This window comes from Elephantulus edwardii, unplaced genomic scaffold (genome assembly GCF_000299155.1).
Source record: "Elephantulus edwardii isolate Elephantulus edwardi_28Jun2011 unplaced genomic scaffold, EleEdw1.0 scaffold00036, whole genome shotgun sequence".
NCBI lineage: Eukaryota > Metazoa > Chordata > Mammalia > Macroscelidea > Macroscelididae > Elephantulus > Elephantulus edwardii.
Window position 1 is genome coordinate 8,887,393 of NW_006399786.1, and position 16,499 is coordinate 8,903,891.

Here is a 16,499-nt window from a genome sequence, read left to right on the forward strand (position 1 = left end):
CAGCAAGCAGGGTTATGTCATCTGCATAACACAGGTTGTTGATGATTCTTCCACCAATCCTGATGCCACATTCCTCCTCTTACAGCCCAGAGTCTCAGATGATCTGTTCTGCATACAGATTGAAAAAGTATGGAGTCCCTGACGGACTCCTTTCTTGATTTTCAACCATCTGGCATCTCACTGCTCTGTTCTGACGACTGTCTCTTGGTCCAAGTATAGGTTTCACATTAGCACGATCAAATGTTCTGGGATTCCCATTCTTCTTAGAGTCAGCCACAGCTTGTTGTGATCCACACAGTCGAAAGCCTTTGCGTAGTCACTGAAACACAGATAGACATTCTTCTGGTATTCTCTGCATTCTGCCAAGACCTATCGTACATTAGCTATAATATCCCTAGTACCAGGACCTCTTCTAAATCCAGCCTGTACATCTGGCAGTTTTCTGTTGACATATTGTTCCAAATGTTTTTTGGATAATTTTCAGCAGAATCTTGCTCTCCTATGATATCAATGATATTGTTCAATAATTTCCACACTCTGTTGGGTCACCTTTCTTTGGAATGGGAACAAATATCGATCTCTTCCAGTCAGTTTGCCAGCTGGCTGTTCCCCAGATTTCCTGGTGCAATTTATTGAGCACATCCAGGGCAGTGTCTGTTTGTTGAAATAAATCAATTGTTATGCAGTCAACTCTTGGAGCCTTGTTTTTTGCCAGTTCCTTCATAGCAACTTGAACTTCCTCCTCTGTTACCATAGGTTCTTACTTATATATTATTTCATGAAATTCCTCTGTGTCAGCTAATTCCTTCTGATACAGTGACTCTATGTACTCCTTCCATCTTCATTTTATACTTCCTGGATCATTCAACACTCTACCCAAACTATCTTTAATTATTGCCTCCTGTGGCTTGAATTTGTTTTTCAGCTCCTTCAGCTTAAGAAACGCTGAGTGAGTCTGGCTTATTTCATTTTCTGACTCTAGTTCTCTGCACATTTCATTATAGTATCTTGCTTTGTCGTCCCGAGCTGCCTTTTGAAACTTTTTATTCAGCTCTTTGATTTCTTGATTTCTTCCTTTAGCTTTGGCTTCTCAGCGCTCTAATGCAATACTCACAGTCTCATCTGACATCCATCCTGGTCTTTTCTTCTTCTTTAGCCTTTGTAATGATCTTTTGCATTCTTCATGGACAATTTTCTTGGTATCCTCCCAGAGCTCATTTGGTCTATGCTCATTGGTGCTCAAGGCCTCAAATCTGTTCCTGAGATGGTTTTGAAATTCAAGTGGGACAGACTAAAGATTAAATCTTGGTTCCCATGGATTTGGTTTAATTTTCCTCAGCTTAGCTTGAAATTGCATGTGAGTAGTTGGTGGTCTGTCCCACAATGAGCTCCTGGCCTAGTTTTCACTGCTGATATTGAGCTTCTCCAGCGAATCTTTTCACAAATGTAATTGATTTGATTCCTATGCATATCATCAGGTGAAATCCATGTGTATAGCCTGCACTTATGTTTCTTATAAAATGTATTAGCAATGAATATATCATTGAATGTGCAGAACTCTATCATTCTATCTTCAGCCTCATTTCTCTCACTGAGCCCATGTTTTCCAGCTACTGATCCTTCTTCCCTGTTCTGAACTTTTGCCTTCCAGTCACCCATTATTATTAATGCATCTTTATTGCATATTTGATCTATTTCTGACTACAAAAGTTGGTAGAAATCTTCTATTTCTTCTTCTTTGGCTCTAGTTGTTGGTGCATATATTTGAATGATATACAAATACATATAGTCAAATATATATATATAGTTGTTGTGTACTGTAGTGTTAGAACCAACCCATAGTTGACTCTGGTGGATTTTTAGGGGCAGTTTATTGCATTGGAGGAGATCTTACATATTATTTATATTTATATTTTATTGTTCTAATATATTTTTGTCTTTCACCAAAAACGTGATCAATTTCTAACTATGGTCTTCCTGTGTTTACTGAGCCCTAAGTAGCCTCTTCAATCCAAGAAACTATTTCTTACTGAAAATGTTTTGCATAATAAAAACTTATCTATCCTTAATAAATGCCTTTAAAGTGAAGATGATACAGGGAGTGCTGAAATAAGCTAGTGTTCTATGACTTTGTTACAGAAACTGATTTAAACAGAGCCTGATTTAAAGTACAGTGCTTGGCTATTCACCTATCATTCAAGGAGTTTATATTTTTGAAGGAGCAGATGAGGAGGATTACCGATAAAGCCATCAAGAACAGGCTTAAGAAGGCTAATCAAAACCAAGCAAAACTACATTATTTCTTAAAGGGCTCAGTTGATCTTAATTCCAATTCCCTTCGAAAGCCACCCCCTAAAATGCCCTGCCTTCGGGTAACCTCAGAATTTCACATGGGGAAAAAGGCCAAAGTGACTGCCATGGTGCAGACATCAGGCTCACCTGACTACGATGCCTGTGGTTTTATACTCGGTCAGCATGGGAACAGTGGTGTCGATTGACCCACAACTGAGGGCTGCTGAGAACTGCCTCAAAGGGTGCATGTGCGGCTGTTCCTCCTGTGGTCCATTTGGAAGGAGAGTGCTTCAGAGATGACAAAGAACAGGAAAACAAAAATTCACACAAAGGAAAAGAAAAGCCCCCTCACTAAACCTTTTTATAGCATGGAACAGTAAGGCACATCACACACATAATCCTAGAAGCAAATCTCAAAATAAGCTTGCAAACTAGCTACAGACTGCTGTACAAAATAATGACTGTGAAAACAAATATCCTGGGAAGACAATTGGAGAGAGGCTTGCTGCAGACCAGATCCTGACATAAGGAGGAAAGAGAGTGCCATGAGCTTGTGTGTCCTTCTAGACTAGTAATGATAACCATATTACGGCCCAACTAGAGAAAGGAGATAGTCATTGAGTGCAGTGGCTTAATTAATCTTTTTTCCCCTTTTTTTCCTCAGATAATCTAAAGAGATGTCAAAATCATAAAATCTGAGGATCCAGAAAAGCAAACACTTGTTCACAATTTCTTTTGTTGTTGTTGTTCACAATTTCTTAATGGTTAGAAGGTCATGATCAAGAGTCTTGTTTTGCTTCCAAATCAATTAAAGACACAGGTGATCTCTTGTAAGGAAATCTATCAGCTTCTTTTGTTACCATAAAGGAAAAAATGAAAGTCAAAATTTTAACAACTTACCCTTTCTACCTCATGGCATTTTTTCAAAGCATCCCCATACTTCCCCAAACGCTGGTAAGCAGAAATACATTCTGTCTGAAACCACATACACTGCATTTCATTTAGATTTTCCATAGCAGAAATTCCATCCTAAAATGCAAGCATTTAGAACATCAGACATAAACAATAAAATATTTTAAAAATCTGATCTTTTCCTTTACAACTAAAGCTACCAGGAATATTGTGACAATAAATAGGAAATAAAAAGGCATTAATGTTGTTTCAAAGATTATACTGGTTTAGAAGTACACAATGTCTAATTTTTCCCCCAGTCTTAGTACTGAATACTCCAGATAGAAAAAAAGTCAAATACTCAGTTCTTAAGCATATTTTAAGTAAAAAAACTGTTTAAATCAATAAACATCTTTCTGGTCTTATCTCCTTTCATCTGACATTAGCAATAATATCCCTCATTCCACAGCCTCATCTAAATCTAGTTTCAGTATCTGTAAGTTTCCTGCTGAAGTGCTCTTCTAGCAATATTGAATAAACCTTAGTAATATTTTAATTTAATAAAACTGTTCACTATTAATGGTATTATTCAATAATTTCCACATTTTGTTGTATCAACTTTTGGGGGGGGGGGAACAAATATAGATCTCTTCCGGTCAGTTAGCCAGGCCGCTGTCTTCCTAATTTCTTGAATAGACAAGTAAACACATCTAGGGCTGACTCAGCTGAAACATCTCAATTTTCATCCCATCAATTCCTAGGCTCTTATATTTTACCAATGTTGTCAGCACAACATGTATTCTTCCATCAGTATTTTTGGTTCTTGATCACAGGCCACTTTCTGAAATGGTTCAGTGTCAAACAATTCCTTTTGGTACAATGACTGTGTAATCCTTTCATCATATATGTATGCTGGCACAATTCAGTATTTCGCCCACAGAATCCCTCAAGATTGCAACTCAAGGCTTGAATTGGTGTTTTTTTCCCTTCAGTTTCCTCAGCTTGTGAAATGCTGAGCATGTTTTTATCTTTGATTTTCTAACTCTGTTATGTTGTTATTAGGTGCTACCAGTTGAGTCATTCATAGGGATCCTATGAACCACAGAGCTATCCTATTCTGCACGATCTCTATCATCCCGACACACTTGAACCCACTGCCACTGTATCAATTCATGTTGCTTGAGTGTCTTCCTCTTTTTCACTGACCCTCCTTACCACACACAACATCTCTCTCCAAGCAACAGCCTTTCCTGACAACATGCCCAAATATACGAGACAAAGTACTGCCATCCTTGCCTCCAAGGAGCACTCTGGTTGTACCTTCTCCAAGATAAATGTTTATTCTTTTGACAGTCCATGGAACAATCAGTATTATTCTCCAACACCAAACCAATTCAACAATAATTTTCTAACTTTAGGTCTTTGTAAACCACATTATATAACTTTTGTCTATTTGACCTGCCTTTTGAAATTTTCTGTTCAGCTCTCTGATTTCAGTATAGCACATAGGGAATAAGCTGATGAAAGCTTCCTAGCCATAATCAAACACCTTAGGGAATAAATCACTGGGCCTGAGGATTCAGGACTACAGACTCAGGTCAACTGGAATAACAGAGTCTACAAGAAAATGTTCTACATCCTTTTGTTGAATACTGTCTTATAATCATTTGTGTGGTCCTCTGAAAAATAACAACTGGTCTCTCTGTCCAGAACAAAGAATGAAGAAAAAGAATAAAGGAAATTAAGATGTACAGAAATAATTGGTCCAAAGGCCTAATGGACCACATGAATCTCAGTTCTTATGACCTTGAGACCAGAAAAACTAGGTAGTGTCTAGCTAGCAGTACTAAACACTGTGAAAAGGATTATGTTAAAAAGCTCTGGACAAAGTAAAGAAAAATTTGCGTGTTTGGGGGGGGCGGGGGAACAGCATAAAAAAGTCCCAACCTACTGGCCAGACAGACTGTGAAACCTTCAGACTATAGCCTTTAGTCACCCTTCAGGCCTCGAACTGAACTCATGTCCACAGCCCAATTCTGCCAAACAATAGCATGAACAGAGTAACACTGTAAAATAATTAATATTTGAGATCTAACAGACACTACCTGCCCAAGGGAAAACTCAGAAGGCAAGAAGGATTATGAAAGGAAGAATGAAGTTGGGAAACAGGAAAGAAGTGGGATTGAGGGATGTTACACTGTGGGGATTACAATCAATGTCACAAACGTACGAATTACTGAACAGGAAACTGATTTTCTCTCTGAGGATGGTGAAACTTCATCTAACACACATTAGGCACATGTTGTCAGGAGGGGTCAATTCCTGGAAAAAGACATCAGGCTGAGAAAGGTGGAGGGTCAGAGAAACAGAGGAAGGCCTTCAGCAAGACGGACTGACACGGAAACTCCCCCAACGAGCTTGAGCGTGAAGGAGATTGTAAAGGCAGCAAAGTTCAGACCTGTTGTTCATAAGGTCTCTGTATGAATGTAGTCAATTTCATGGCACCTAACAACACAACATGTGTGAGACTCTCCTTTTGAGCTTTCTAGTCTGTTCCAGAACGCTCTAGGTTTGCAATCATTAAGGAACTATGCTAACCCAAAAGTCATGCCTCTCTGGCTGTTTGAATCCATATGAGCTCCAAAGGAGAAAAGATGGGACTCTCCTCCAGTGTAATTTACAGACTGAGAAACTCCACTGACAGTCTATTTTGAGTTGGTTCCAAATTCATGGCAATCAAAGTTCTGAGTATGAGTCTGCTCTATTAATCTACAAATATTTAACCTAAACATGTATTCATTTAATAGAAAAACAAGGTCTATATAAACAGGAGGACACAAGAGGAAAAGAAACAAACTTTTAGTTCAACATCTTAAGAGTAACTCAAGTTCTAGATTATCATGAAGAAACTAGCCAGTCATCGAGGTTAGTTCAACAGAAAGAATGCTGTAATTATGAGACACTCTAAAAGGAAAAGCATTAAAAACAAAGATTACTAGTGAGGTAGAGAACTGAGTATATAAATAGGATTTTACACATAAGCTCTGAAATAACAGCATAAGCTGAATTTTGCATCGAAGTATTCAGCTATTGCTTGTAAGGAACTCTGCTATGCTGAAGCTAAGGAATTCAGCTGTTGAGCAATTCAAATCCACTAGCTGCTTTGCAGGAGTTGACGCAATCTACTTCTGTAACAATTTACAGACTTGGATACTATAAAAGGCAAATCTGCTATGTTCTACAGGACCACTAAGGGTTAGAACTCACTCAACTATCTCCCAGCAAAAACATATGTACATAAAAATCATACTAAATGTATGAACTAAATGGGATTTTTAAAAATATAATAAACAATTCTCATGAACTTCGGTAGAAAACTTCACAAAATGTCACAGAACTTAAGTTTAATCTACCTCGGAAAATTGCAAGCTCATGTATGGTATTTCCTACCCTTGTGAACCCGGAGCACATCTCCTCTGCTTCTTTTACCATATTTGCACGAAGCAAATATTTTGCACATTTAGAATTGATGAACCTATCGGCTGTGTCCAAAGACTGTGCTTCATCCATCCACCTTGCTGCTTCTTTGAGATTGCCAATATGCTGCAGGAGATGAAAGCATTAAAGAAATCAGTTTATAATCAAGAGAGCAGGCTTTAATACAGTGGTCGGGGTCTGTATGGATGAATTAGCAATTCAACACAGTTTCTGTTAAATCTATCTAAAAATCTCTCGGTAAATCACTGTTTAAATTTACTAAGAGCTGAATCAAGTAACCATCAATGATTACACCAGTCACTTACTATATTATTAATTCCTCAGCATTATTAGAGTATTAAAAATACATTATTATTATTATTATTATTATTATTATTATTATGCCCTGGAAGTAATTTCTATGTAGGAAGATCTTTAAGAGGTTTTAAGGAGGCTGACTTAGTCATCTCACTCACTCTCATTGTCTGAGTTGGGGTGGGGGAAATAACCCAGAGGTACAACCTTTGGATTATAGTACAATTCCCTACCAACTAGGCAACCAAAGCCTCCCGAATTTTCATATACCTTAAAAAAATAATAATAATAATTTACCTTGTAAATTCTTGCCTTCATACAGAATAATTCTATAAGAGTTGGAGTACTAGCAATTGCAGCATTAATATAATCCAAAGCCAAAGAATACTGTCCAAGCTTATCAAAGTGCTGTGCCAGGAAATATCGAACCCAGAGTAATGTTGTTGGCGGTTCCTTCTCCCCATTCTCTGCAATCAAACAAATATAAAACTATTGTATGGAAGAAGGTAAAGCAAATCACACTACATTCTCCATTTCATAATAAAATTAATAGGAGTAAACAGTTAATTTAAGTAGAAATATAACAAGTATTAGCAAAAAAATAGGTTCAACTTCTTGTCATAAGGTTCAGACAGTGGTAACCAAGCAAATAAGCAAAATTCTGGTTGGACTAGGCTTCTAGACCTCATTTCACCCCAAAGAAACAGTACTGGGGAAAGAAAGTCATCAGTGAAGTTATGTGAATTCTCAGGCTAAGAATGCCCAGGGAATGCAAAGGAGGGTAAAAATTTGAAAATATACTTCTAACTACCACTGCAAGATTTCAACAGAGGCACGAACTGCCTCTAGCATTTGAGGCCTCCACATTAAATAAGAAAATTAAAAGTTGAAAGCTGAATTCTGAAATTCAACTTCAAAGCTGATTCACAGGAACTTGCCTCTGAGGAACAGGAACTCCTACGTGACAAAAATCTACAACCAGAATGTCCAGTCACCCTAAGACCTCTAACAAAAGATGTTACATACAAACAGTTGTGCTCTATCCTGCTCTCCACCCTGTACCCACCAGTCAGAGCAAGTATGAAGCCCTCAAAAGGTTTTAGAAGAAAAGGTATGCCAGGTACAAAATAATACAGGAAGAGTATAAAGGAGAATATTACTCAATCTACATAAGGACAAAAAGGAGGTCTCCTTGAAGAGCTGCCCCAATGACACACAGCAACAATGCAAACACAGTACAGCATAACACATAATACATAAATGCAAAAGGTTTATCCTGCTTCTCTTGCATAAGCTATATTTCAAGGGAACTAAATGTTTGATGAGAAAAAATTCTAAGAATTCCTGCTAGTAAATACAAAAGTAATGAATTGGAATAAAGTAAGAGCACAGACAATGATCACCAATAATTGCTATAATCATTAGGTGAGAGTGGATGAAAAAAAGAAAAAAACCAACTGCTGGTTAGTCATTTCTCACTCATGGAAACTCCACATGTGTAAGAACAGAATTGCACTCATTAAGGTTTTCAGTGGTTCATTTTTCAGAAGTAGATAGTCAAATCTTTCTTCCAAGATGCTTTGTGGGTAGATTTGAATCTCTAACCTCCTAGTAGCCATGCCTATTAAATGTTTGCAATACCCAGGGACTCCAGAGAGTAACTTAACTTTTAAATAGGTAGATGATAATGTCTGAATCCTGATCTAACATACAGAAGAGAGACAGCTGTATTATAACAAACCACCCAATGGAATTTTTAAATGAACCTGAATCAAACCAAATATAACTACAATTTAACATGAATTTAACTACAAGTTTCTGAGAAATACAGATCATAGCAAAAGATGGAAAATGTGCGATGAGAAAGCCGTAACTGAGATCCAGAATATGGACATTCTTCAAGACAAATGATCTTACAACAAATAGATGGCATTTTCAAAACAGGAAATTAAGTTACTTAATCAAATGCAATGTGAACCTTAATTGGATAAAAAATTCAAATAAAGATATTTTTGAGATAACTTGGTAAAATTCAAATATAAACTAGGTATTAAAATCTATCACGATATTAGAGGTAATTTGGGATAAAATAAACTTTTGAGTAAGCACTGCAGTTTTGTTTCCTTGAGAGAAAGATAGATCATTTCCTCTCGTGAAATTTACAGCCTTGGAAATTCAACAGAAGGTCAGCTTTGAGTTGGTTCTGCATTGACAACAGTGAGTAAGATGGCTTTTGGGGTTTTTCCTTCTTTTTCAAGTGTTTCATACTGTTAGAGAAGCATTTAAGACATTTACAGATGAACCAATAGATCCAGAATTACTTTTAAAACATTCTAGAAAAATAACTTACTTTAAATATTCACTACCAATGAGTTGATTTGCACTTATAGCAGCTCAAAAAGGCTAAGTAGAACTGTCTCATAGGGTTTTTGAAGGTATATATTTTTTAGCAGCAAAATGTCACATATTTCTCCTGATGAACAATCAGTGGGTTCAAACTGCCAACCATTCAGTTATTAGTCCGCCATTTAACTTGGTGCATCATCAAGGTTCCTTATATAACATATAAAATGTCAAATAATTCTAGCAAAAATTAATAGTAGAAGCTTGATGGTAGGAACAGAAATGTGAAAAACAAGTCCACTGCCACAGAGTTGATTCTAATTCACATCAACCTTGAAGGACAGAGTAGAACTATCCACAAGGTCTACAAGGCTGAAAGTCCTTAAGGGTAAAGCCTTCTCATTTTTCTGCCACTGACCTTTTGGTTAGAATTCAAAGGTTTTTAGTAACTTAATTCTGGCTTTGTTATTTAAGTTTATCTTTTATTGTAATCATAACAAAATAAAGTATGTTTAATTTTTTTAAAACTCTGACATTTTAAGACAAAATTTAAACTTCCCAGTTTGTTTTCTCAAATAAAAAGCAGGCTTAATTCCCACACTACTCAATAAATTATAAAAAAGGTAGTAAGATAGAAATTTAAAAACTTAAACTCATTGCTTTTGAGTTGAAACCAACTCACAGCAGACCCTCCAATGGGCTTCTGAGACTGCAAATCCCACAGGAGGAGACCGTCTGTCTGTCTCTCACAGAGACTCAAGAGCATTCAAATCACCACAGAGAAATGGCCTATGGGTCAGCAGCAGAACTCCATACAGACGACAGGACCAGAGCTCCTAACTAAGAGAAAATACTCACACCAACTCAAAAAGTTATTTAATAGTTATTACACACCATGCACATAATTTAAAAAATTACCATTAAGTAATTTATAAAAATATATTAAGTATATGTATTAATATATAAAAATATATTTATATTAGAAATTAAATTTCAATTTAATCTAATTTAAACTTACCATAAGGATTTAAAAACCCACACGTTTTAAGAGAGGTTTCATAATTAATAACAAGTTCCTGGATTATATAAACCTGTTTAAAAAAAACATAGTTTATGACTTTAAAAAAATGTTTTAATGGAATATAGGTACTTATTGAAGTTAAAACATTTAGATCTGGAAAAGAGAATGCAGCTTATTTCAGACCTATAAAGTAAATAACCTGTTAAGGTCCTCCACTCTTTCTACAACTTCAACATCTACCTGTGTAGGGGAAAAGTGAGGGAAAAATAGAAAATGTATCATTTGTTTCTTTTCAATAAATGGTCTGATATTTTGTAAGAAAAATTCTAAAACTCAAATTCAATGCTCTTGAGTTGAAACCAACTCACTGCCGACCCTCCAACAGGCCTCTGAGGCTGTAAATCTCATGGGACACGATTCTCTTCAGCCAAAAGAATGAATAGGTCTGTCCCATACTTGCTCCTTGGGGGCTAGGATTTTGAAGCTCCTTCTCATATACTTTGGGTACACGGCCTGGAGGGACTGATCCTTGGAGAAAAATATCATGGTCAGAAAGGTGGAGGGACAGAGCAGAAGAGGGGACATACGCACACACAATGAAATGGACTGATATATTAACTGGGGCAATGAGTGCAGGTGTGTCAGTGAGAGTCAGTGAGACTGGCTCAGCACACAATGCTTCAGAGGTTATGTACATATGGGCTGCAGGCAACTCAATGGCATATAACAACAAAAAAGATAACACAAGGTATATTTACCAAGTATTTCTCCTACCTTTGTTTTTAGTGACCATTTTAAAAAATAATTTTGCACAGCAATGTTCTATTCTAGTGAAAAACTATGAAACACACTGTAGATTTAGTATGCTTTTGTAAGTATCAAAGAGGAAAAAAGTAACAAGATTTAGAATTAACAGAAGAAAGGGGAAAGTTGTTTGTTGTTGCTATGTACCATCTAGTGTGAACTGGCCCACTGCTGACCCTCTGGAGGGCTTTCAGAGGCAGTTAATTAAATGGGAAAAGAGAGAGTCTCCTCCAGCAGAGAAGCTTATGGATTAGAACCATATGCCTTCGGGACAACAGGGCAGTTTCTTACCAGTAAGTCGCCAGAAGTCCCTTGGTGGGAAGCTAATTAACTTATACATGGCTAATTTTTTTATCACCCCCCCCAGGAAGCTTATTTTATTTTAATAATTTTAATGAACATTTACAGAGATTTTGGATTTCCATTCATTCATTGTTGTACTTTTCTCCCTGCCCAGCCCTCCCCCGCTGCTCTCTCCCCCTCAGTTTGCTCCTTTCTTTGAAAAAGTAAAAGAAAAATTCTTTCTTTGGTATACAATCCCCCTACACCCCTCTCACCACCCCAGGTACACTCCACTAAGCACCCTTAATTTTGGACTCTTGTGATAACTATAATACCCTATCATATATCACTTTTAAATTATTCTCTCCCTTATCTGTTTCAATGCAGTATACATAATTTATCCAGTTTTTCTCAGTCTTAACCCAACCCTGATATCAATCCCATTCTACAACAGTGGCACCAATACATGGTTAATTTTAAATATTTAGGTTGAAAATCATATTTGTGAACTTTAAAAATATTTTCTTTATTGAAATGTAACAGATGAAAAGTAAACAATTCATTAAGTCTTTTAATAAAAACTCTATACAATTAGCTGTGCATAGTTTAAACCTGGGAACATATGCATTAGGATTGTATCTTTCTCATCAAGACTTATTCAATCTATAAACTGAGCAAATTAATCCAAGTATACTAACTATATGGGAAACCTGGCATTAAGGTTGAACTGAAGAGCACCTACTGATCAAGATCCAAGATTCCACTCTCCGACCCTCGCTTCCAACATGATGAAGAAAAGGAGAAATAACGGTCGTGCCAAAAAGGGCCGCGGCCACGTGCAGCCTATTCCTGCGCCCGGTGCATGCCCAAAGACAAGACAATTAAGAAGTTCGTAATCCGAAATATAGTAGAGGCAGCTGCCGTCAGGGACATTTCCAAAGCGAGTGTTTTCGACGCCTATGTGAAACTGCACTACTGTGTGAGTTGTGCCATTCAAAGCAAGGTGGTGAGGAACCATTCTCGTGAAGCCCTAAAGGACCGGACACCTCATTTAGACCTGCAGGTGCTGCCCCACGACCACCACCAAAGCCCATGTAAGGATTTGATTCCTTAAAAGGCTGAAGAAAAAACTCGTCTGAAAATAAAATGGAAATTACACTTTAAAAAAAAAAAAGATCCAAGATTCCATTTGAATTACATTCTCGTTAGGTAACATACTTGTCATGTATTCCATATAATACAGATTACAATGCTGTTAGATCAATTAGGAGCCAACTCATAGCTGACCTTCTAGCAGATTTGCAGAGGCAGTAAATCACAAGGGAGGAGACTATCCATCTTTCTCCTATGGAGCAGCACTTAAGATTCCAACCAAGTGCCACTGGGTTGGCTGTAAAACTCCTTACCCCCCTAAACTACCAGAGCTCCCTAAGGATTACATTACACTGCTACATAAAACAAAAATCCCTAGTGCAACCACTGTGGAAGGCGGTATGGCGCTTTCTCAAAAAGTTGCAAAGTGATACCATTTGACCCAGCAATTCCACTACAGGGAATATACCCCAAAGAGACCATAACTGCCACCCAAGCAGATATATCCACACCCATGTTTATCGTGGCTTTGTTCACAATAGCAAGAAGATGGAAACAGTATACGTGCCCATCAACAAACGAATGGATAGAGAAGCTGTGGTATATTCACACAATGGAGTATTACGCTGCATTCAAAAACAAGGAACTCATGCAGTATTATTCAAAATAGGTGACTCTGGAGGACATTATGCTGAGTGAAATATCTCAAGGAATCAAGTCATATAGTGCACTGAACAAATTTGCCACAAAGGATCTTTTTAAAGCACTAAAAAGTAAGGATGTCGCTTTAAGAAAAACGTTCACCTGGCCCAAGTCATGGTATTTTCAAATGCTTGATAAACTAAACAATGACGAAGGAAGACTAAAGAACAGCTGATATCTTTTGAATTGTGGTGCTGATGAAAAACAGTGAATATAATGTTGTTAGTGTTATGTACCATTGAGTCGCCTGCGACTCATAGTGACCCTATGTACAACAGCTCTAAACCCTGCTCTAGCCTGTGCCAATCCCACTGTCTCTGACACACCTACCTCCATTACTCCATCACTGAATCAATCCATCTCATCGGAGGTCTTCCTCTCTTGTGCTGTCCCTAAACCCATGACGTCCCTCTCCAAGGACAGGTCCAGCCTTGAAACACGTCAAAACTATGTCAGACAAAGCTTCAGAATCCTTGCCTCCAAGGAGCAGCAGCCCAGTTTCACCAGCCCGGTTCCACCCTTTCTAGGACAAACTTGTTTGTTCTCCTAGCAGTCATGGTATATTAAATACTCTCCTCCAGCACAACAGCTCAAAGTTATTATTTCTCCTTGTATCATCCCTAGTCATTGTCCAGCTAACAAACACATCTTGGAAGAAGTGTAACCTTCTAAGAAGGTCCCATAGAGGCAAGGACAAAGATTTAGGGCATATTGTCTCAAAGTGACCAGTTCCTGGACAAGGTCATGGTTCCAGGTAGAGTTAGAAAAAGAGGAAGATCTTCTCCAAGATGGATTCACACAATAGCCATAAAAAAATGTGCTCAACCCATGAGCAATTATGAATTTGGTGCACGAATGGGAAGATTTTTATTCTATTGTACACAGGGTCACAATGAGTCTAAATCAACTCTAAAAGCAACTAACCAAACACAAATACACTTAGCTAACAACCATTAAAATCAGGTTTGAAACAATGCTTATAATTTTGTAAAATCTGGAACTATTTTTTTTCTCTTCAAAACAATTATATTTCTTTTCCACTGTTGGGCCTCCTTATAAATTAATAAAAATTTACTTCTATTCTATTGCAATTAAACAGCAGGCCAAGTATCACAAAGTGCTAAAAGACTCAGAGTTGGGCTGTGAACCTAAAGCAGCAAGCACTCTAATCTATCGGGTTCTCCTTTTTTAACACATTATAAGCAATATAGGGAGTTCTGGTGGCCTACTGGTAAGAAGTTGTACTGCATGGGGTTCAAATCCACCAGTTGCTCTGTGGGAGAATGATGCAATCTCTTCCTATGCAATTAACTGCCTCTGAAAATCTGCTGGAGGATCAGCTATAGGTTGGTCTGACTCTACACTAAACAACAACATGACCAATATAGCCACTAGATCATCAATTTCACTTAGAGAGACAACTTTTTAGAGGCTTAGAAATTCAAGTACTCCCCCCCACAAATCTAAAATGCCATCTACTGGCAACTGCAAAAAATTGCAGTTAGAGCAATTTTTCCAATAAGCCTTTAAACTGAAAACATCTGTTTTAGCTTCCTTACACATACTTCAGAAAGGAGTGGAAATTATTACTGAATAAAATAGATATCCAACTTTAGAACTTCAAAATAAAATTAGAACCGCTAAAAAATCAATATAAAATCTTAACCTCAATATTACATTAAGCTAATAAAAAGCACATGTGAACTGGGAAGAACACTAGCCAGCCTAGCCAGCCACACAGTATACCTTCTGAATCTCAAAAGCTTACATTATAATCATTGCTAACTCATAATTGAGAAAATAACTCAATTTTCCATTATCTGTCTGTGAAATTTAGTCTAAAATTTTACTCAGTTAAGATAAGCATCTATTTCACGCAAGCTTACCAAAAAGAAATTATTTACATCAATAAGAAAGCACATACAACTGCTTACAAAGCTTTAATATAAAAGAGCTCTTCTTCTCAATAACGTTACTCTCACTTTTTTCTCTGTTGTACACTGGATGAGTCACCACAGCCAACCTGATGGGACCTAAATCAAGAAGTCACTTTACAATCCAGAAAACCAATCTGAGGAATCTAAAATCAGAAGAAAAACTTAAAAGCTTCCAAATGAACAACTTAAATATTTTGCAAACTGAAAATTTTCCAACTATTTTTCCTGATTTACATATTTCCTCTTAACACAGCTGCATTTAATTATGATTGAAGCAGCTTTACTTCACACGGAGTAAATTATAGTATAGATTATTTCATGAAGTGCTGTCATCAATTAGCTTTTCTCATTTAAAAGAATTCATTACTAACTATTAACCTGAAAAATAAAGTTCTACAACATAATACCCAGTACACAATTTCAATGCAAATCACAAATTTAAGATGTTAAGGCCACTGAAACTATCTTTTCTTTTTCCTTTTATAAAGGCATATTATATACAATGTTCAACATAGTATTTATCAACAAGGAGGGAAACTGCTAAATTTATGTCCAGTAAATGCACAATATGTAATGAGTGGTTTCCAGAGGACTAGAAATAAAGCTAACTCATCCGAAAACAAGTAACAAATTTTTATCCTCCACTTGATTTACCAGGTCTGAGAAAAGTATAAATTGTGAGATAAGAAAGACATTACCATTTCTTGAACATCATCTCTAAAAGAAAACACTTTAAAACCTGTATCATTTTATTAAAACAAACCTCAGTCTCAGTCTTTAGGTCCAGAAACAGATTCAATTATCAAGCAAGCCACGTCTCTAAGGCAGCCTTGACTGAAAGCAATGCGCTTCACTACATCACCATTTCCTGAAGTGTGTTCCATGGTGGAACAGGAGATGGTTAGCTCACCAAGCAAATTTTCTTAAGTTATATTTCTATATTTTCTAAAAAATACACCAACAAAACCCTACAATTTTCACTTTTTTAAAAGAGGAATCTAGGGGAGCTCTGGTGGCCTAGTGGCAAGGAGCTGCAACTACAATCCCAGAGGTGCCCGGTTCGAATCCACCAGATGCTCTGCCGGGGAAGGAGGGACAATCTCCTCCTGTACCAGTCAGATCTGATTTGACGGTACACGCACATAAAAATAATAAAATAAAATAAAAAACCAACAACATAAAAGCAAACATTTACTTGAGATTAAGTCAATAGAATAGTGTTGTTATGTTCTGTCAAGTTAACTATGACTCACGTGACCTTATGAACAAGTGATCTGAACCTTGCCCTGTCCTGCCGAAGCCTCAAGGTCTCTGACGTGCTCGAGCGCATTGTCATTGTCACT

General features: G+C 37.1%; 1 protein-coding gene across 1 annotated transcript in view; it reads right to left on the bottom strand.

Moving 5' to 3' along the window:
- The window catches only part of NAA16 (N(alpha)-acetyltransferase 16, NatA auxiliary subunit), an 82,106-nt gene that overhangs the window by 13,845 nt on the left and 51,762 nt on the right, over nucleotides 1-16,499 (bottom strand). Inside the window, exons 10-13 of the mRNA XM_006884568.1 lie at nucleotides 10,337-10,409; nucleotides 7,273-7,442; nucleotides 6,634-6,786; nucleotides 3,193-3,321 (exon numbers count right to left, since the gene is read on the bottom strand). Of these exons, the coding sequence (XP_006884630.1) occupies nucleotides 3,193-3,321; nucleotides 6,634-6,786; nucleotides 7,273-7,442; nucleotides 10,337-10,409 (525 nt within the window). The remainder of the gene's footprint in view (nucleotides 1-3,192; nucleotides 3,322-6,633; nucleotides 6,787-7,272; nucleotides 7,443-10,336; nucleotides 10,410-16,499) is intronic.